This window comes from Equus asinus, chromosome X (assembly GCF_041296235.1).
Source record: "Equus asinus isolate D_3611 breed Donkey chromosome X, EquAss-T2T_v2, whole genome shotgun sequence".
NCBI classification, from domain to species: Eukaryota; Metazoa; Chordata; class Mammalia; order Perissodactyla; family Equidae; genus Equus; species Equus asinus.
The window spans coordinates 34,523,459-34,545,324 of record NC_091820.1 but is presented as its reverse complement, the minus strand read 5'-3'; the positions used below and the strand labels follow the sequence as shown (position 1 = coordinate 34,545,324).

The following is a 21,866-nucleotide window of genomic DNA, read 5'->3' as shown; positions in this document are numbered from 1 at the left end:
GAGTGCTCTGCGCTGCATCTGTGGTACTCTTCAGGAACCCTGTAGCCTTTGAAGCCTCAAAATTCTCTCCTTTCTCCAGCCCCGCCCTTATGGAGGGGAGAGAGAGAGAACTGTGATAGGTAGGTAGGGAGTCGGGGCACCTGGATTCTAGTCTGACTGGCTGTATAAACTTTAGGAAGACTCTTCTTGTCTCCAGACCTTGATTTACCCATCTGTAAAACCAGGTGGGATAATTTCCTTGGAAGAACAGCCTCTTGATTGTGAATAGCATTTCATCTGATTTTTGCTTTTCTCTTTAGGGAGCATTTCTTTAGCAAGTCCAGAAAATAACACAGAAGAGAGTAAGAGCTTATTGTAATGATCAAGAATATTGGCCAGGGCCTCATCTTGATTTCCCAAAGTGGGTGATTTGAATTTTACTTGATCTGGAGCACCCCAACATAGCAACCAAACAGAGTCTCTTTCACTGTACAGAAGATGAGAACGTGAAAAGCTTCTATGGAACGTTTCTGTGTTCGTGAGGCAGCACTATGGCCAAGGGGACAGATTCCCAATTTGGGAATGGCCAAACCAGGTTCTGATCTTAGGGTTCTGCCGCTTACTAGCTGTATTACCTGTGCTGAGTTACTTAATGTCTCTCCATCTCAATTTTCTCTTCAGGAGAATAGGGCTAGTGACACATACTTGACAGGGTGCTTGGGGAGATTCCAGTGGAGGTGCCCATAGGGAGCCCAGCCTAGGGTTTGGCCCAGAGGAGTCAGAGGGAGCTCTCAAAGCTGCTTCCTCTTACAAGGAGTTCCCAGCCCTCCTGGGGGAGCAGGGGAAGGAGCAAAGTTTCCAGTTGCAGTCTGGCCTACAGCCCAGCTGGCCTGGCCCCGCCTCCTTGGTTCCTCCTTCTAGGGAAGGGCTGGGGAGGAGGGGGTAGTGACACGGTGGAGGCACCGCCCGGGCCAGGGGGCCTGCCCTCAGGACAGGTCGAAATCCATGGAGCCCCCTGGGAAGAGTAGCAGGTAGGAACCTGGCTCCCCACCCTGCAGCCTGACCCCTTCCCTCCCTGCTCAGGCCTGGACCAGGTCCCTGGGCTGCTGATTCAGCAGCCTCCTGGCTTCCTGGTTCCTGGCTCCCCTCTTGGACTCTTGGAGGCCTTTGGCTTAGGGGAGGGACCCAGCTCGAGTGAGTGAGCCTGTGGGTATCTGGGTGCCCAGCACTGTAAGGACCCTAGAGCCCTGAGCAGCACAGTCCGTGGCCTGTGAGGGGTGTGATTGGTGGCTGCCCTGGTGTGCTAGCCTGGCCCAGCACTGCAGGGCTCCCCATAGCCGCTGAGATTCTCTGATACCAACATTCCAGCAGCCTAAGGGTCTCTGAGTCTCAGGTTTAGTGAGATAACGAGTCAAGGACTTGGGCTGGTGACTGGGACATAGATGGCACTTGAGAAACAATTGTTATGATGTTGAGGATTATTCCAGAGTCTCTGATGAGAAGAGTCTCAGATTCCAAGATTCTCTGTAAGGTTCTAAGATTTGGGCATCCTTGAATTTGCAACAAGTGAGATAGTGGGCATCTGGCCTGGCCTGCAGGCACATCTCCTGGCCTTTACTCAGTCTCTTGAATGGCCAGGCCCTGACTGTGACCTGCTTTCAGGGGCTTGTGGGGGACAGGGCCTAGCTGACTTGGAAGGGCCAGCTCCACTTCCAGCATCTGCCCTGTGCTGGGTAAGGCTAGACCCGGCCCTCAGCCTCACTACCCTGCTGTCCCTCCTCCCCCTCCCCATTCTCTGGACTTTAATCACGAGAAGCAGGAGGCAGAGGGGCCTTTGGACCCTGCACTAGGGGTAGGGGCAGAGCACTGGGGAGTGGAGTGCAGGGGCCCTGCACCATGCTGGGGGGGGGGGGGGGGCGCAACACTGGCCTTGGAATCAGAGGCCCCACCCACCCACTCAGCCCCCAGTCCCATCCTGTCACCAAGACCACTGAGACCTTGTCAGCTCTCCTCCGCCCTCGCCTCTCCTCTCCTTTGCTCTGGCACTCTCTGCCTCTCCCTGTCTTCTCTCTGTGTCTTTTGTCTCACCCTTTCTCTGTCTTCCTCTTTCTCTGTCTTTCTGCTTTTCTGTCTTACCCTTTCCTTGTCTCTTTCGGTTTCTCTCTGTTTTTCTCCCTTTCCTCCTACAGTGTTTCCTCCACCCGCCTGGTCTGGGTTCTTTTCCCTCTTTGGACCCAGAGCCTCTCCTCTCTTCATCCTTCCCTCCCTACTTGTGAGGGGTCTTCTATAAGGGGGAGCCCCCCCACACATCTTTTCCCTTTCTCTTTCATCCCTCCTTCCCTCTCCCCTCTTTCCTACCCGTGTGGCGTCTGGTGTGAGGAGGGCTCCCTTCCCCCTTCCCTGCTGTGGTGTCCCAGTGTCTCCGTGGCTGAGGTCCCCACGGAGTCACCTGGAGCAGAGGAGGCCCAGCCTGGCTCTTTCGTCTCTGCCGCCCCCTGTTGTCGTTGTGTTCTGTTTGTGGTTCGAGTGCCGTCCTCTCTTTCTTGACTTTGTGGTTTTTTTCTTTTTTTTTCCTTCCTTCCTTCCTTTTTTCCTTCCTTCCCTCCCTCCCTCCCTCCCTCTCTTCCTGCCCTCCCTCTCCTCCCTCCTTCCTTGCCTCCCACCGCCTCTTCCATTCCCTATCCTCTACCACCCATTCCTCCCAGTCTTCCCTTTTCCCCTCCCCAACTTACTCTCACCTCCTTGTACCCATTCCCCACCCTTCCTCTCTCCTCCCTCCCTGTCTCTCTCTGTCTCTCTTTCTCTCTCTGTCTCTCACTGTCTCTCAGGTCCACAGCGTCTCATACTCTACACCAGTATTGCTGTCCTACTCAGGTCCTTGACTCCATGAAGCTTACCCCCTCAGGCAGGCTGGCAGAGAGCAGGTAAGAGCTAGACCTGTCCTTCCCTCAATCCCTCACCCCACCAAGACAAATATGCAATATCATTGCCAGCCCTTCCCCTATTGCCCTCTAGCCCCCCCTGCCCCCCACCCCTGGGTGATTGTGTGATTGTGGCATGGGTGTCTGAGCGTGTGAGGAGAGTGACTGGGGGACAGGTCAGGAGACCAAAGAGGACTTTCAAAATCTGTTTGTAGTTTGTGCTTCCTTAAAAAAATCCTTCGCTGGATACCTGCTCCCAAAAGCAGGAGTAGTTGGTCCTAGAATATGTAACATTTGAGCTGTTTTGAAAAATGAGTAAGAGTTTGCCAGTTGGATAGGAAGGGGAAGCGTGTTTAGGCAGAAGGAATAATCTGCCCACACTTTGAAGAACAACATTGTTTCCAAGTTAATTGGAAAACACATTTTATATTTTCTAATTATAATGTAATAAAATGACATATTAATAGCAACAGCAAAAAGGCTAGGCCCATTTGAAAGTTTAAAAATACTGTGTTAAAGAGGAAATAAGGATGGAATTTATAGACTATTTAGAATAGATGTCAATGAGAATGCTATATATGAAAACCTAGGGGATATGACCATGGAGGTTCCCAGAAGAAAATTTGTGTTCTTGAGCTTTTATTAGAGAACGAGACAGTTTAAATTAAATAAACTAATTATTCTTCTCAAGAATCTAGAAAAAGTACAACCAAAAGAAAGCAGAATAAAGTAATTACTATAGATAAAATCAGAAATTAATGATATAGAAAACAAAAGATTTGATAAACTAAGAGGTGGTTTTTGAAAAGACCAGTAAACTACACAGACCATCTTCTGGCAGATGTGACTGAGAAAAAGGCAATAAAACATAAATAAGGTATGACAAAGAGGATTTAACCACAGATTTTGAGGAGATGAAAAAAGTCATAAGAAAATGGTTTGTATAATTTTATACCAATAAATGTAAAAATTTAGATGAAATGGGTGGTTATCACGGAAAATATAAATTACCAAAATGACATAAAGAGTGGCAGAAAGCCTGAATAGAATAGAACAGTATAGAAGAAAGTTAAAAGATGGTCAAGTTTTCTCCTCAGAAATGGTATCAGGCCCAGTTGGTATAAATGGAAGTTGTGGTATGATGGAAGTTCTGTCGAATCTTGAAAGATCAGATAATAGGAAAAGGTGGACAGCTTCCCAGTTCATTCTAGAAGGCTAGTATAACTGGACAGGTTTAGACAAAAAAACAAAAACTATAGCTAAATCTCATATATTGACAGAGTAACAAATATTTTAAATGAAAGATTATCAAAGTGAACCCATCAGTGTATGAAAAGAAGAATGTATTGTGACAAATGAAGGTTTGTCCTAGGAATGTAGGGATTGTTCAACATTGGGAAAACTGTTATTATAATTGATTATATTAATAGATTAAAGAGAAAAGATCATATAACTATCTCTATAAGTACTGAAAAATTAATCTGATAAAATTACACATCCATTCTTGATTTAAAAACTCTTAGTGTCTTAGTTATCTCTTGCTATATTGGGGTAATTTGTTATGCAGCAATAGATAACTAGTACAGTAAGCTAGGAATCAATGAAAACTTCCTTAATTTGGTAAAGAATTTTTATCAAGTAAAGAATTTCATCAAATGTAACAATGAAGTACTAGATAAATTTCTGTTAAATTCAGGAACAAAATAAGGAAGACTGCTATCACTGTCACTAACCCATGTTTTTCTGGAAGTTTTAACCAATGGGATTGACAAAAGGAATGAGTGGTATAAGTATTAGAAAGAAAAGGTCAGAATTAGCATTATTTGAAGATGATATGGTTGTCGACTTAGATAACCAAAGAGAATAAAAGGAAAAATTATTAGAACTAATAAGAAAATTCAATGAGATGGGTAGATACAAGATAAATATACACCTAAACCATTAGCTTCTCTGAATACCAGCAATAACTAATTATAACATGTAATAGAAAAAGATTCCATGCACAATAGCAAAAAAAAAAGATAAAATTCCTAGGAATTTATAAGAAATGTAAAATACTTCTCTGTAGAAAATTATAAAATTTCATGAAAGGCTGTAATAAGACTTGAACAAATCAGGAGTAGTATCCTATTCCTGGATGGGAAGATTCAATATGGTAAAAATGACCCTTTTTCCCCAATTTGGTCAAAGGGTTCAATGTATTTCTCATTAAAATTTCAGTGGTATTTTCTTTTGGAGTTGGGCAATTGGATTTTAAAGTTCATTTGGTAGAGTAAATGCCCATGAATTACTAAAAATTTTGAAAAAAAAACAATGAAGAGAGATTTGCTCTATTAGATACAAAAACTTACTACAAAGCTGCAGAAATTACAAATATTATATCACCACAGTAATAGAGGATTACATAAATGAGACAAAATAGAGAGTTTAGACAAACATATATTCATAATGGGAATTTAATTTATGATAAAGAGCACATTTCTAATTAGTGGGAAGTCAGTAAATGGGATGGGACTATTGACTATCATTTGGGAAAAAAGTTAAACCCCAACCTCATACAAAAACAAATACAAAAAATAGAACTGTAGAAGTGCTAGAGGAAAATCTAGAATATTTTTATAATATTAGGGTGGAGAAGCCTTTCTGAGCATGACTTAAAAACCCAGAAGCCATGAAGTAAAGGGCAATAGTTTTAACAACATTAAAGTTAAGAACTTCTGTGTGGAGAAAGATACTATACACAAAGTTAAAACAAAAACAACAAGCGGAGAGAAAGTATTTGCTACAGAGGTATTAGGCAAAGATTAATATCTCTGCCTATATCTATATCATCTCTTGGAAATCAATCAGAAAAAGGTGCACACCTATTTAAAATGGAGAAATAACATGATTTGGCAATTCAGAGAAGAAATAGACAATTAGCTAATGAATAAGAAAGGATGCTCACGCTTACTAATATCTAAAGAAATGTAACTAAAACAACAATGAAGTACCAATTTTAATGTACCCAAATTTACAAGATTAAAAGGATTGTGAGGAAACAGAGCCTCTCATATTCCTTGATTAGAGTGCAAATTGGTGCCATAAAATTTTTTTTAGCTGCCACCAGAATCTTAAATGTGCATATACTTCCAAGCTGAGAGCCATGTCTTGGAGCTAGATTTCTCTAAGGTTTTACTACTAGATGGACTCCAATTTGGCCAGCCAGAGGCCTTTTCTAAAACACTCTAGTCCCAACTGCAAACATAAGTCATACTGTGCAACTCTTTATCACATGCTGTTGTAGGATAACATTCTCAACCAACTCTTAATGAAAAGGTTGCATGATGTATGCTTCTCAAAATAAAGACAGAATTATATGGGTAGGAATAATCTTTGTTTTTAGCCAGTCTATAAAAATGTTAAAGCAACAGAAATAACTTTTATCTACATTTTAAACAAAACGTGCATTTCTTTGGTCCAGAAATTCAACTTTTAGGAATCTATCTTTCAAAACTACTTCTAGACATATGCAAAGATGTTTATTGCAGCATCGTTTGTAATAGCGAAAAATTAAAACAACCTACCTACATGTCCATCAGTAGAGAACAGCTTTTCCTTCACGATCCACCCATACTATGGATTACTCTGTAACAGATCAAAAGAAAAATATCTATATACTGGCATGGAAAGATCTCCAAGACTTAGTTATATGAAAAAATCAAGTTGCAGAACAAGGCTTCTAGTATGATCCCACTCTTGTAAGGAAAAGAAAACCCTCATGACTGTGAAAACATATTGTACACATCCTGTCATAATTTCAAAATTATTGGCCTTTTTCCTTGGTTCCATTTCCTTGCTTTTATTCACTCATTTCTCTCCTCTATACTGTTTACCTGTATCCAGCTGTTCAGATCTTGCTTTTCCTTTTAATAACTAGCTCAAATACCAACCTCATTCATTTAGCAAGCATTTGGCCTGCCTGCTCTCAGTTAGGGCCTTAATCTGAACCTTGATGGGATATGGGAGTGAATTGTTTCTGTCCTACCATTAGGGAACTCAATTGTCTAGAAGGGAGAGAGACACATAGACAGTGACAGCATAGTGTGGTTCAGGATGGGACAGAAGTAGCCTCAGAGGGCTGCCAGAGGAGGTGCACCTAACGCCATCTTTCCCTTACGGGGAGAGTTGTGTGTACTGAGTCTTGAAGGAGTAATAGCTTTCCTTCATTCCCTAACCCCGCCAGAAATGGTGTTTCCCATTTTTTGGCTCTTCCGAGCAGGATGACCCAATGGGGGAACAGTAGTTGAGTCAATGCCTTTGTTCAAGTCCAAGTTTGGCCACTTACCAACTCTATGACTTTGGGCAAGCCATTTAACCCCTGAGCCTCTGTTTCCTCATCTATGTAATGAGGATAATGCCTACTTACCTCTCAGGTTGATTTTAGGATTAGAGATGGTACATGTAAAACTCCTGGGTGGCTATCAATGCTTGAAGGGCAGGGACTACTCGTCTCTTGTTTTCCTCATAGCTGAGAGTGTAGCACTGGATTGGATTGGATCTAAAAGCTGTACATGTCTGGAGATGGTTCTGGAACAAAGGACGAGCCTGACCAAAGTGGGACTTTGGGATGAGGAGGCTTAGAGTAGTACATGGGTTGGAGGGGATTGCACTATAAGAAGAGAGAGCCAGGTCCCTGGTCTTGGCAGGAAGATGACACAGGAGTGAAAATAAGAATAAGTGGCCCTGGGAAATGGAACCCGGGCAGGGCTTTCTGGCCCTGGTTCTTGGTCCTGTTCTGCTGATGCCATCTCCCAATCTCACAGTCCAGGGTAGGGAAGCATAGTGGACCAATCCTTGCATTGGTGCCAACACCTCTCATTTTCGATCCCAACTCTGTCACTCACTAGCTGGGCGACCTTAAACAATTCACATCTCTGAGCCCAGTTCCTTTTCTGTTAAAAAGAACACAATTTAACACCAACATCATGGGATTTATTTATTGAGGAGTAGATGAGATCATAAATAGAATTGACCTTACTGAGTACCTGGCACACAATGGGTACTTTAAAAAGGGTAGCTGTTATTAGTATTCATTTCAGTAGACACTTAAGGAGTTCTGCTGTGGCCAGGGCCTATGCCGGGCAATAGTTCTTGCCTTCCACAAGTTCCCAGTGAGTTGGGGAGACTGAGGAGGGCTACGACAAAGGAGAGCATGGGGGGCTGTGGAAGCCCAGAGGTAGGGAACTGGCCTCGTCTAGGGCTGCTGGTACTGGTCAACTAGGCCTAAGGGTTGAGTCTTAGAGGATGAGTAAAAGGTAGCCAGAGACAGAAGGGTGAAGTGTGGAAGAACATTCTAGGCAGAAGGAACAGCATATGCAAAATAACCTGGATGTTATTGGGTAGGGCCAGATGTTCTTAACCTGGGTTGCATGGGTTCCAGATGGGCTTCAGGTAGCCCTTGAACCTCCTGAAATTGAATTCAAACTGTGTGTGTGTATATACCTATGTGCATTTTTTGTTGGGGAGATGGTCCATGGCTTTCATTAAATGCATAAAGGGTTTGTGTTCCTCCAAAAAGGTTAAGAACCAATGTTGCTCGTGATGAAGTGTCATGTGAATGGATTCTAAATAGGAGAGAAATTTGACAAAATTTGTGTTTTAGAAACATCGTATTAGCAGTCAGTATGAGAAATGGATTGTATGCGTGGAGGCCAGCTAGAGGGCCTAAACTGGGATATTGGCATAGAAGACATGCATTCGAGCAGGGCTATTGTATTGCACTACTCCAGTGGGCACCATTCATATAGAAACATTTTACTTTCAAATTATGGAATCTAAATCTTTTGAGAGTTATTAATAAAATGGGCCTGATAGAAGGTGAGAGAAAGGGAGGAGACAAAGATGAGTTGGCATTAGCAGAGAGCCAGAAGGACATGAGTCCACGGTAATAGTGCAAGAGGAAAAGGGAACCCTTATTAATGCTCACCCAGCACCCAAAGTCCTTGGTCTCAGACATAATTACTAACTTCCATCCTATTCCTGGTTCTTGGAGATCCTGAGTGATACTGGAGACACTTACTTTTCTATGAATTTTGGAGAGGAATTACTTCTGATTTGTGAATCAGGTGGTTTCCTGAAGAAAGTAGTATTTGAGCCAGTCATCCGAGGTCCATAAAGATTTTGAAAGATAGGGATAGGGGAGGATGCTCTGAGAGTATACACAAACACCTGGAGGTGGGAAATGGTGAAACTTAACATTGTAGGGTGCAGAGGTTAGACATGCTCAAACAGCTGTCTGGGGAAGTTCAGTCTTCTTTTTTGTGGTAGGCAGCTGGAGAGGCATGAGCAGTTCTTGAGTAGGAAAGTAACCTGATTGAATTAGCATTTTAGAAGGAAGGGAGACTAGGGAGGAAGCTGTTGCAGTAATCCAAGTGAGAGATAAGCTAAGGTAGCGGCTGTGGGGATAGAGCAGGGGAGACGGATTTGAGAGGTGATTGGGAGGAAGAGAGGACTGGAGTCAGAGACTGAATAAATAATGGGGGGGAGGTGGAGATGACCAAGGGTGAAGTTCACTGTAAGTTGTGGTGTTCAGGCCTGGTAATGGATTCATTCATTCAACTGATATTTATTGTATGTCAGACACTGTGCTGGGCATTAGGGATTTAGCATTGAACAAAACAGATGCTTGTCTTGGTGGATCTTACAGTGGGTGAGACAGATAATAAATAAACAACTAAATATATAAAATGTTTCTGGTGCCTCACCTCTCTGGGGCATTATGTTCCAGATGGAAGGAACATCGAATGCAAAGGCCCTGAGGCAAGAGTCTGCTTGTTATGTTTAAGGGACAGCTGGGAGACCAGTATGATTGGAGAAAGAGTAAACAAGGAGTGAGAGGAGAAGATGAGGTACAGGGGCCAGATCATGCATAGCCTTTTAGAGCCATTTAGGAGATAGAATCAGTGGGATTTGGTAACTGACTTACTAAGGGAGCAAGAAGAATCTAGCAGGACTCCCAGGTGTATTTTGGGTTTGGGCGACTGGATGAATAGTAGTGCCTTTCACTAAGGTGGGAAATACAGGAGGACAGGTTTACAGTGGTAAGATGCTGAGTTAGAGGTCCCTGTGAGCTCTGAAGGCCCTAAGGGCCATCCTGGTGGAGTTTCCAGCAAGCATTAGGCTTGATGGGTCTGGGACCCGGGAGAGAGATCCATGCCAGAGAGAGAGATGCAGGGGTCCTCAGCCATGCCAGAAGTTATGGAATGGAATGAGATCACTGACAGTGTGGAATGAAAGATAAGAGGACCAGAGCAGAACTGGGGAAGAGGTACCAACACATATGGAATGGGGAGAGGAAGAAGAGATGGGGGTGGGCAGAGAAGTAGGAGGAAAACCAGCAGGGAGGGGGCTCACGGAAGCAGAGGAAGGAAAGAGCCATTGGCACTCAGGACGGACTTGTTAAGAGCGGCAAATGTTACAGCTGGGGGAAGTAAGATGAAGGTGGAAGAGAATCTATTGGCTTTAACCACTAGGAGGTCTTGAGCGACCTTCCTAAAAGAAGTTTCCATAGCATGGTGGGCACACGAGGCAGATTGCAGTGGGTTGAAGAGCTTGTGGGAGTACTGAGGTGGAGATGGCCGGTGTAGACGAATTTCTCAAGAAGCTTAGCTGTGAAGAGGAGAGAGGGACAGTGATTGCTAGAGGGAGATGTGGGGGCAGATAGAGGGTTTTTATTCCCAGATGGGAGAGACTTGAGCTTCTATAAATGTTGGTAGGAAGGAGGCAACAGAGAGGGAGAGGTTGAAATATGGGAAAGAGAGGGGATGATTGTTGTGGAGGAGGTAGCAGGGGTGGGTTCCAGAGCCTAGGCCCTGGAGGGACTGGCCTTAAATAGTATAGGGGCCCTCTTTTTCTCACAGAGAAGGAGAGCAATGGTGGTAGTGGGAAAAATACAAGGGCGTTGAGGGGATTGGTGAAAGAAATGCTTCTGGAAAGCTCAAAGCAACAAATGGAGATCCTTGACCAAGCACATGGATGCTAGAACTAGGAGGAAGCAGAGAATACTTCTGGTTGGGAGTCAGGGAAGACTTCTGCAGGAAGCAGTATTTGAGCTGGGCTGTCAAGTTCAGATAGGATTTTAATAGGCAGAGATCTGTGCAGAAGGAAGAAACAAAGTTAGCAAAGGCATAGAGGCATGAAAAGGCTGGGCATGCTGATGGAATAATGAACAAGCTAGTTTGATGCAGGCTGGGTATGAGTGAGCAGGATAACATTGATGCCACTGATAATGACAGTAATAATAATAGTTACTGTGTGTAAAGCACCAAACCTGCCCTGTGGCAAGTGCTTTACATACTTGAATTTGTTTAATCCCACCTCATCCTGCAGTATAGATATTTTCTCATTTTTTGCAGATAAGGAAAATAAATCCTAGAGAGGTGAAGAAATGGACCCAAGGTCACCCAGCTAGTAGGTGGTGGGGCTGATCTGGAAACCCAGGTCTGACTCTAAAGCCCATGCTTTTTCCACCTGACAGGAAAGACCAGGTGAGGCCATATGGTGGGGGAGCCTTGAATGCCAAGTTGAGGAGTCTGCATTTTATCCAGGAAGCAATGGGGAGCCAAGGTGGGTGTCTGAGCAGAAGAGATTCATGCTTAAAGACTCCATTAGGAAGGCTAACAGGTCCAAGAGGGTAGGGAGAAGAAATCAGGAGGTGACTGCAGTGTCAGGGTGAGGGGTAGCAGAGGCCTGGTCTGAATACAAGAGGAATAAGCAGTGGGACTGAGAGATAATTTGTTCCTCGTGATAGCCTTGAGAGGTGTGGAGTTTTCTTCTCCTTTTATAGATGAAGAATGGGAGACTCAGAATGGAATTACTTTCCTAGGACTTGAGCCCTGGTTCGTGTAGTTTTGCTGGCTCAGTGACTTTGTGGAACAATGTGTCAGAGGGAGCTCTGAATATGAGGAAGGTGTGCATGTGTGCTTGTGTGCCTGTGTGTGTACGCATGTGCATGCTTGTCTGTCTGTCAGATGGACAGCAGTGCCTTCCCTTGCCTGTCCTCTTTCCTTCTCATCTCTTCCCAATCCTCTAGTTTCCTGGATTCCATACTTACTGCCTCCCCTGAGCCCAGGGATCTGGGAGTGAGGTGAGACTGTTTCATTGGCTAGCCCCAGAAAATCAGCCTTTCACTCCCAAGGCACGTGGTCCTCCCCTAGCCCAACTGTCTGTCCATCCACCCCAAGAAACTGTAGCCCAGCTCCAGTGAGTGCCACATGCAGACTGGCCCCTGGTACCACTCCCCAGTACCTAGGGACAGGCACTTGTTCCTGCATTGACTCCTCCTCGCTGCTGTGTGGGTACTGTGACACGTCTGTGTAGGTACAAACAGCCACCTTGGGAATTAGATTCAGTTCATGAGCAGTTAACAATAACCACCACCATATTCACATTGCTCTTGTTTGCCAGGCACTTGACGTATGTTCTAGTCCTTGCAACAATCCTGTGGAGTTGGCATCATGAGCTCCATGATGCTTACAGATGAGGAAACCGAGGCTCTAAAAGGGGCAATAACATACCCGGGGGACATAGCCTGGAAGCACTTGTAGAGCTGGCATTAGAACCCAGGTTTATTTGCTTCCAAAGCTGTGGGCTTGCCATATTCCATTCTGTTTTCCTGACCCCGAGCCTTGAGGAAATGCAAATCTTTGTCCTTCAAGGGCAGAGTGGATTTCTACAGATACTGCCAAGTTCACCCAAAGGACCTGGTAGAACGAGTCTGAGACTTGGAGCTCCAAGAACTCCAGGTTTAAGTCCAGACTCTACCGCTCACCTAACTACGTGAGCTTGGGCAGATTATCTAACCTTGCCAAGCTTCTATTCCCTTGTCTCTAAAATGATGCAGAGTTGTTGCAGGGGTTAAATGAGATAATATACGTAAAGTGCCAGCATAGAGCAAGTTGCTACTATTTATATTAAAATGAGGTTGGGCACCTGTCAGGGCATATACTCTGGGCATGACCTTAAGACTGAGCCCAGCCTGGGTGTGGGGGAGGGCTGTCCCAGGAGGGGACCAGCAACAGACTCCTTGGAGACTGAATTGGGTGTGGCCCTGCGTAATCCGTCCTACTGGCCTCCCCATTCAGACCCCCATCCTAACCCCAGCTCCCGGGTTCCAGCCCTTCATGTATCTCCCCTGCTCTGCAAACTAATGCCTCTGCCTCTCTCTGTCACCTGCCGCCTGTGGCCTCTACCCTGCCCTTCCTGGCCCCAGGGAAGAGGAGGAGGAGGAGGAAACTGAGGAAGAGGAAGAGGAAGACGCTCATCAGTTCTGCTGTCCGGCCTCCGAGTGCAGTAGTCCCTCCTCTCGGTAACTGAGAGGACAAGGGTCATTTTCTATGCAGAAGCAAAAGCCTTAACCAGCCCCACCCCGCCCCTGCGATCCCCCATGGGACCCCATCCCTGCTTCAGGAACCAGATGGGCAAGCATCATGCCCCTCCCTCCCCCACCTCCTTCTTGGAATTCCCACCCCCCACTGCTGTCTCCCCTGAACTCCAGCCCCCAAATTATAAAGGCTGGAGCCCTAGGTCTGACTAAAATGTGGGAGCAGCAGAGCTTGGAGCTTGGAGCTTGGAACCTGGACTCTCCCACACCTGCACCCCACTTCCCAGGCACCCTGGAGCCTGCCACTCCTGGAGAGGTCTCTAAATGACATCCCAAGGACCTACCTCTGTCCTCTGTGAGCACAAACAGAGATGCAGGGTGCCTAGGGCTCAGAGGACCAGACGGGGGCGGGACCCAGCCTGCCTAGTTCCCCGTCGCTCTTTCCTTCGCTGTGGCCATCGCTGCCATCTCCTCCACTGCTTGAAGGCCTTGTCCCATGCCCCCTGCTACTTCCATAGGCCTTTCAGAGTGCGTGTCGTGTCGCTGTGTACAAAGGAATTTCCATCAATAAAAGCTGATCTCTTCTCTCTGTCTGATGTATGTTCCACCCCACTTCCGCTTCCCTCTCCCCAACCCCCCCAGGGCCTTACCTTCTTTCCTATCCAGGACTGGGAGAGAGAGTAGGCTTTGATTCATGGTAATATTAACACCCAAAAAGCACTCAATAAGTGAATGAATGGTGTGGTGCTCCCACCATGGGCAAGCCTGTTGCCTTCTCCAGCCCATCAGCCCAAGGTGACCTGAGTTGGCCAACTTGGACATGTTGCTTGGCCTTTCTGCTACCAGGTTTCCCAGTGTGTAAAAGGAGGAGGGGGGTTGGATCAGAGGATTTCCAAGGGCTCCTCCAGCTCTGACGTTCTGTCAGTCTGAGATGCTACAATTTTAAGAAGCTATGATTACTTATGAACTTAAGATATGATAATTCAGTGACACATTCCATGCAATTCTGTGGTTTCTATTTCTACAATGCTGTGATTTTTGGATTCTCCAATCCTGTGGTTTTAAGATTTAATGATTCTACCATTTAAAACAAATTCTGATGATGTGATTTTAATATTCTGTGATGTTAAGAGTCCTTGATTCTGTACTTTCAAGGTTCTGATTTTACAACTTGAGGGATCTCTGAATCTGAGGGGAAGCCGTTTTCCCCAGATACAATGACCCTGAATATTTCCTGCCAGAAGCTGGTTCTAAGAATCCCTGGAGGCTGTTGGCAGGTGGGTGGAAGGTGTTTTTATGGGCTGTAAGACCCACACCTTCTATGATGTGTCTCTGTCAGGAGCAACGCCAGGAGGTCTCATACCCCGACTTTCCCTTTTTGAGCCTTTGGCATGAGACAAATCTGAGTTTACCTTCTGGTTCTGTCACTTACTTACTATCTGTGTAACCTTGAGCAAGTATTTTCTTCTCCTTAAGCTTCATTTTCCTCCCGAGTACAGTGAGAATATATCTACCTTTCTGGATTGTCATGAAGATTAGCAAGAAAATGCAAGGAGCCCAGCATAGAGTCTGGTGCACGGTTGGGCAAGTGTGCAGTGATTAGTGGCTCTGGTTTTGATTAAGGCCCAGGTGAGAGTCCTTCCTCTCCTTTCTTTCCTTCCTCCCTTCAACATCCCCATCACACTGATCCTGTAGCTTTCCTGGAGGCTTACCTGATTCCCTCACTCTTTGCTTAACTCATTTAGTCACTCAACTCATCTACTCATCCACTCATTCAAATTCTCATTTGTTTCCCCTCTCCCTCCATCCCTTCCTCCATCCTTCCCTCTCTCTTTCTCTCTCCCTTATTTGCTTTTCCAGAAGGTAGTGCTTGAGCACCTACTGTGTGCAAGGCTTCAGGCTAAAATACTGTGAGGGATAAAAAGTAAGACAGTGGCTGTGTTCTCCATAAGTTCTCCATCTGCCAAGGGAGGTGAGAAATGCTTTGGGAAAGTAGGCAAAGTATGATGGGCAGAAATGATTGAGCACATATGGCTGCAGTAATGAGCAAAATATGTTCCTGGCCCAAAGAGGAAGGAGCTGTCAAGGTGGGCTAGGTGGGGTGGTGTCCAGGAGGGCTTGTTGGAGAAAAAGGGGCAAGAGTGTAAGGCTGGGAAGGGTTTGAATAGGTGGCAGAAGTGAGGCGGCATTACAGGAGACAGGGATAGCATGGACAATAACCTGGGGAGAGCTCCAAGGTCATGTTGTGGAATGGTATGTAGACTGCTCTGTTCGACTGGCTCTCCAGGGCGTGTGAGTCTAGGTGACCTGTGGCTAGGGAGGAGGAGACCATTCTACCCTTCATTTGACTGGAGGTAGAAGGAAGTAGGGGGAGCAGGGGTTCAACTAAATGGAGGGAGAGGGCAAGTCAAGGTCAGATGGCCATCATGGGAGCCATCGTATAGACTCCTGTGTAGGCAACTGAATTGGCTCAGGGCCTGTGCTGTGGGAAGGGGAAGGTTTCTATCAGTTGTGAGGGAAATGTGTGTGCTTGCGCATATGTGTGCATGTCTTTATGTGAGGCCAGGCAGGTCTATCAGGAGTGAGATACTGTGGACTGTTATGTATCTGAGGGAATGTGATTGTGTGAAGCTGAGGGTGAGCAATTCTGAGTGTGTGAGGTCGACTGTGTGAGGTGGTGACTTTCTGTGTCTGGCAGGCTCTCTGCATGTGCCTGGTGGAGATAATCATAAGACTGGATGGGTGACTGTGGGTGGCTTTTGATCATGTGGGGCTGTGGCTTTTAGGATGACAGTCGTCAGGCAGGATGGTCACACAGACGTACAGACACACATGACTGCTACCTGTGGTCTTAGGGCCCCAAGGCAGCTGCTGAGCACGTGCTGTATGCTGGGCCCTGGCCTGGGCATGGATGGTCCACAGAGGTGAATCATACTAGGCCACTGCCCTTGGGGAACAGGGGCAGGGTGGGGGATGGACACTTCAAGAAGGAATCACAAGTTAGTTGGTGATAAGGACTGCCTGTGACATGAATGTGCATGAGACATAGAGTGGGGAGTAGCTGACCCTGTCAGGTTCTGTAGAGGGTGGGAGTAAGTCAGAACTGACTTCCCAGGATAGCTCACCTGCTCAGGGCGCTGCAAGATGCAGATGAGCTCACCCAAGCAGTGAAGTCTGTGGGTGAAGGGGAGAGGGAGGACCTCCTGGGCAGAAGAAACAAAGGAAGAGCATGAGTACAGCCATGGTGATATGGGTCAGCTTGCCATAGCCTAGGAAGTGCAAGTAGCCTGCTGTTGCCCATGTCTAGGAGCTTAAAGGTGTGGGGATGGGGGGTGCTGGACAAATTCAGCTAAAAAACTAAAAGTGGGACACTACCCTGGAAGGTAGGGGATTTGGGTTCTTGTCCTATGTGACCCTGGGCAAGTCACTTTGACTCTTTGGGCCTCAGTTTGGATCTGTGGGATCAGATGGTTCGTAAAGTCCATCCCAATTGTCTGGATCTTCTACCCTTGGCCAGCCAAACCCATGAGTCATTGCTTTCGAAGTTATGCACTTCTTCAATCTAACCTCAGTCTTTCTGGCTTCCTGGATTGCCTCCTCACTCACACACTGCACAAATATTTACCCAGTATCTGGCCCTCTGTGTGCTACTGTGGGAAGGCATGGGGAGCTAGAGGATGCAAGGATTCCACCTTGGAGGGGCTGCTCATGTCAGGTGGTGGGTAAGAGCATGAGCGTTTGTTTTGAATCCTAGTTCCATCACTGCTGAGCTTTGAGACTTTGGGCAAATTAATTCACTTTTCTGCACCTCAGTTTCCTCATCTGTGTTATCCACTTCAGGGAGAACAACCCAGACCTTGCAGAGTTGCTGGGCCTAGCAAAGAGTAACTATTCAGTCAACGACAACTGTTATTTTTAGGGCTGCAAAGAACCAGAGCTGGGATTCAAACCCAGGTCCGTGTGCTCCTAAGCCTGTGTTTGCCCACTGTCTAACCCGTAGGCCCCTTTGATGGCCTCCTTCTCCCCCGCCGGCCCCTGTGCCAAGCCAGGCTGGCCTCAAGGTTGGAATCTCTGTGGTGCTGGGATTGGGTAGCAGAAACAGCTTGCAGAAGAGCTATCAGAAGAGAGGGAGGTGACTGGAGTCCCTCCGCCCCTCTGCCCCCACCCCTCCACTCGGTCCAGTCTCCTTGCCCAGTCTTCTTCCAGAGCCCAATGCCCCAGGCCTCATCTAGGTGTTGCTGACCTCCACGTCTTGTTTTCTTGTCTCTCACTTCCGGTCCCCCGCTTCTCGCCCAAGTTGTCATGGGGATAGTCCTCAGCATCCCTAGCTTCCTCTTGCCCTCGTCTTATGTCTTATGGTAGCCATAGCAACAGCCCCCATTCATTTCCATGGCAACTGCATCCTGATCCCATCCCCTGCTGGCTGTCTGGCTCTAGGTAGTGCCAATAAAGGGAAGGAGGGAGAGAGACTTCCCATTAGGAACATCATCTGGAGAGGGTCAGTGCCCCCACTATGGGCAGGCCACCCTGAATCCCTGTGGAACATCCTGCCCCACTTCTCCCCATCTTAGTGCCTTGGCTCACAAGGCCCCTCACTCCTCATCTCTACCAACTCCTCCTAGGTAGGACCCATTCAATAGCTTCCTCTCCCAGGAAGCCTTCAAGGTAGCAGGGGAACCAGCACAGGCTCTGGGCTTTGAGTCCCTGTTCTGCCATTTGCTAGCTCTGAGACCTTTGGCAGTGACTTTCCCCCTTGGACCCTTTTCCTCACCTGTAAAATAGGAATCCTAATTCTTCCTTCATGTTTGCCATGCAGATTAAATAATGTTCAGAAAATGCTTGACACGGGGAAGTTGTGCTGTAAGTGCAAGTTTATCTTTATTCTGCTCAGCCACCCCCAAGCAGAAGGAAGCTCTCTCCTGAGCTCCCCCAGCACTTCCTCTGTTCCCCAGCCCTGAGAACTTTCAGCTTTGTACTGTGGTTATTTGTGTAACATGGTTTATTTCTCCCACTTGAGAGGATGCGCTCCAGTTTCCCCCACAAAATAGCCCAGCAGACAGTGCACATGGGTGTGTGTGTGCTTGTGTGTGTTTTCTTTGCTCCTAGCTTGGAGGAGTCCAGAGAGAGTGGGGTCTCCCAGGCCCTTTCTGAAGTCCAGGAATCCAAACAGGGAACTGCATTTCTTCCAGCCCTGTGCAGATGAGAAACAAGTTCAGAGAGGTGAAGGGCCACGCCCAGGCACACCCGGCTGGTAAATGGCACTCAGGACCTGAGCTTAGGCCTGCCTAGCTTTTTACTGCAGAGCATGTTCTGTATGTGTGCATGTGTGTAAATGAGCATGTGCGGGAGAGAGAAGAGAGATTTTCCATGTGATCAACATGTCCCTGAGAGTTTTGGGGGCTCTGAGTTAAGGGATTCCACGTCCCTGCGTCCCATTTCTTCAGTAGTATGTATGACATCAGGAGCAATACCCTCAAGCACTGTCCTTTTTGCCAGGCCCTCTTGGGGGAACCTGTGTTGACAGCCTGACCTCCCTGCCACTATTCCCTTTGCAATCAAAACAGGCGTGAGCTCTCAAGGGGGGAATTGCTAAAGAGTGGAGAGTGAGGGCCAGCATGGGACCAGAAGTGGGGACAGGCAACGAGATGTCATGAAAAGACAGCCTGGGCCCTGGGATTGCATCCTGATTTTCTCACTTAATAGCTGCATGACCTCGGGCAAGTTTGCATCACCTCTCTGAGCCTCAGTGTCCTCATCTATAACATGGGGCTAATGGCATCTGCCTCAATAAGTTGCCAGGCTTCAATGAGCTAATTAATGCCCTTGCCCTAAGGATAAAGGTGACTCTAGGGTCCTATGGCAGCACAGAGGAAGGGCCTGTAAGCCAAGCTGTGTGGAAGGGGCAGGCAGACATGGAAGGGCACAGCTGAGCTAAATGTTGAAGGGTGAGCAGGAGGTAGCCAGGTTGGGGTAATGGGGCAGAGGGTGTATGAGGCAGGGGTCATGTCAGGAGAGCCATCCATGGCTTTGGTGAGGAAGTTGGAGGTTATCCTATGGGTGATTCCTGCAAAACCCAAGTTAGATCACATCCCTCATCTCAATCAGAGCAAAAGTCAAAGTCTTTGTAGTGGGCTCAGTGCCCTTCATGATCTACTGTCACTTTCCCCTTGTTCACTCTGCTCCAGGTACACTGGCCTCCTTGCTGTTCCTCACACATGCCAGCCACAGTTCTACCTCAGGGCCTTTGCACTGGCTCTACCCTCTGTCTGGACTGCCCTTGCCTCAGATAACCACACAGCTCACTTCTACACTTTCATCAGGGCTCTGGTTATATGCCATTTCTTCAAAAAGACCTTCCCTGACCACTGCATCTAAAACAGCACCTTTTATCACTCTGCTGTAGTTTCCTTCCTCGCATTTATCTCTCCTTGAGATGATAGTATATATTTATAGTCTGTTTCTTCTACTATAATGTCACCTCCCCGAGGGAACAAATTTGATGTGTCTTGTTCACTGTTTTATTTCCAGCACTTAGCACTGTGCCTGGCATATAGAAAGTGCTCAATTGTTGTTTATTGAATGAGTTATGAGGAGCTGTGGAAGGGTTTTAGTGGGAGAGCAAAATGGTCAGATTCGTCCTTTGGAAAACTCCCTCTGGCCACAGGATGGAGAACAGATTGGCAGAGGAGACTGGAGGCTGTGGTCAAAGTTCAGGTGAGAGGACTTACCAGCACGGCCACCAGAGCTGTTCATTGAATCCCTCATGCTAGAAGCTTTTATTGACCACCTACTCTGCTCCAGGCCTTGCGCTCTGTGCTAGCTAGGAGATTATCCAATTCTCTTCCTGTGCTGGGATTCTGGGAGTCATGAACACAAATAGCTGTCACGCTTTGCCAAAGCTAACCTGCACCATAAAAAGAAGGACAGACATGTGCTGTGTGTGGGAGCCCTGAACAGGATCGGCAATAATTTCTGGCTGGAGGCGGGCTTCAGGAGGGCTTCTTAGTGGTGGCGTATGACCTGAATCTTGATGGAACTAAGATGTGGGGGGATTTCTCAGATTGCAGATGGCAGAGATGATAGGGAATGCATTCCAGGTGGAAGGTACTGTATGAGCAGTTTTGGAGGTGGAAAGCAGAGGAGTATTTGGGAGAAATAGGATCTGGGCCGGGCTGGAGGGCAGAGTGGGATGGGATGGGGGGCTGGCAGTCAACCCCGCAGTATGGCTTAATGTTTAAGAGTGGGAGCTCTGGAGTCAGACTGCCTGAATTTGAATCCTGGCTCTATCATTAATAGCTCTGTGACCATAGATATGTTACGTAACCTCTCTGGACCTTAGTTTCTTTATATGTAAAATGAAGATTAGTAACAATACCTATCTTATAGGGTATTATGAGGAGTAAACAAATTATTAAATGTGTAGTGATAAGAACAGTGCCTAACGTGCTAAGTGCTCTATAAGCATTTAGTTATCGTGTCTTGGAGAGGCCTCAAATGCCACAATAAGGAACTTGGGCTATCTCTTGTGGGCAGTGGGAGCTACAGATAGTTCATGAACAAAGGAGAGAGTTGATCAAAACTGGGCTTGAGCCGTGTGCTGGGATGGGAAAGGTTTGAGAGGTTGATGGGCAGGATCCTGCAGTACCGAGGTGAAGGAGGGGAGCATCTTAGGTGCCTGGGGGCAAGGGGCTGGGCTGGGTCTGACCTTTGGAGGGGGACTTCACAGGCCCCTGAGGCCCAGGAGGAGAGAGAATTGGGGGTGGAAAGTAGCCCCCTAGTCTGTTTCCACCTTGCTCCTGGCAATATTGCAGACTAACACTTGGGAGGGTGGAGGATGAGCAGTGGGCAGGAGCTCCCACCAGGGCTGAGCCAGCCCCGCTGCTGCAGCCCAGGACCCAGCCTTGTGGGTGCAGCCTCCCCACTGCGCCAGCCCTCAGCCCAAAGTGCTCTTCTGCAAGGCTGGCAGGCCTGATGCAGCTCAAGCTCCTGCAGTGGTAGGGAGCCCCCCTACAGCCACCCCAGCTCGTCCCCGCCCTGCACCCTGACCTCTGCCAAGTAGCGGCTAGGGAGTGGCCCCTTAACCCTCTCACCCCTTAAGCCCCCTCAACCCTGTGCCTGCGCAAACAAGATTATTCTCTGGGCCCCAGCCACACCCATTCCCCACCAAACCCCTCCATGCCTCACCTGCATGTTCCTCCCCTCCCGACACTCCCCCTCTGTTCTCCCTGCTTCTTTGGCTCCTCACCATACCTGCTCAGCTCAGGGCACCTGGGCTCTGTCGCTACCTGGGTTCCCTGGCAGCCTGGTTGCCATGGCACCATGGGAGTAGGTCTGGCAGAACAACAGCTCTGGGTAACCAGGGCAGGCAAGGCCCAGTGCTCAGCTTCTGCTACTCTTCAGCCTCAAGACCTATGCTCCCCTCCCCCAGCTGAGCAGAGGGGGCCATGAGGAGAAAAAGGAAGTTGCCCCGCAGAGCAGCTCTTTACCTGTGAGGATGCTGGATGGGAGGCACCTCCCACTGTCACCGTGCCTACACCCTTGCAGCCAGGGAACCCTGAGAACTGGCCAGGCCAGAATCCAGGCGGCTGAGGGCAGGGGCGGGG

General features: G+C 47.5%; 1 protein-coding gene across 6 annotated transcripts in view; it reads left to right on the top strand.

Annotated features, from left to right (window-relative positions):
* Window positions 1-21,866, top strand: part of IQSEC2 (IQ motif and Sec7 domain ArfGEF 2) — a 77,736-nt gene that overhangs the window by 35,791 nt on the left and 20,079 nt on the right. For 2 of the 6 annotated variants that reach the window (XM_070502881.1, XM_044763488.2), the window contains exon 3: window positions 2,808-2,903. The exons of 1 other annotated variant lie outside the window; for it this stretch is intronic. In XM_070502881.1, coding sequence (XP_070358982.1) covers window positions 2,808-2,903 — 96 coding nt within the window. Of the gene's footprint in view, window positions 1-857; window positions 1,011-2,684; window positions 2,904-21,866 lie in introns of those variants that run through there. 3 more of the 6 variants (XM_070502879.1, XM_070502877.1, XM_070502880.1) reach the window with 3 other exon arrangements.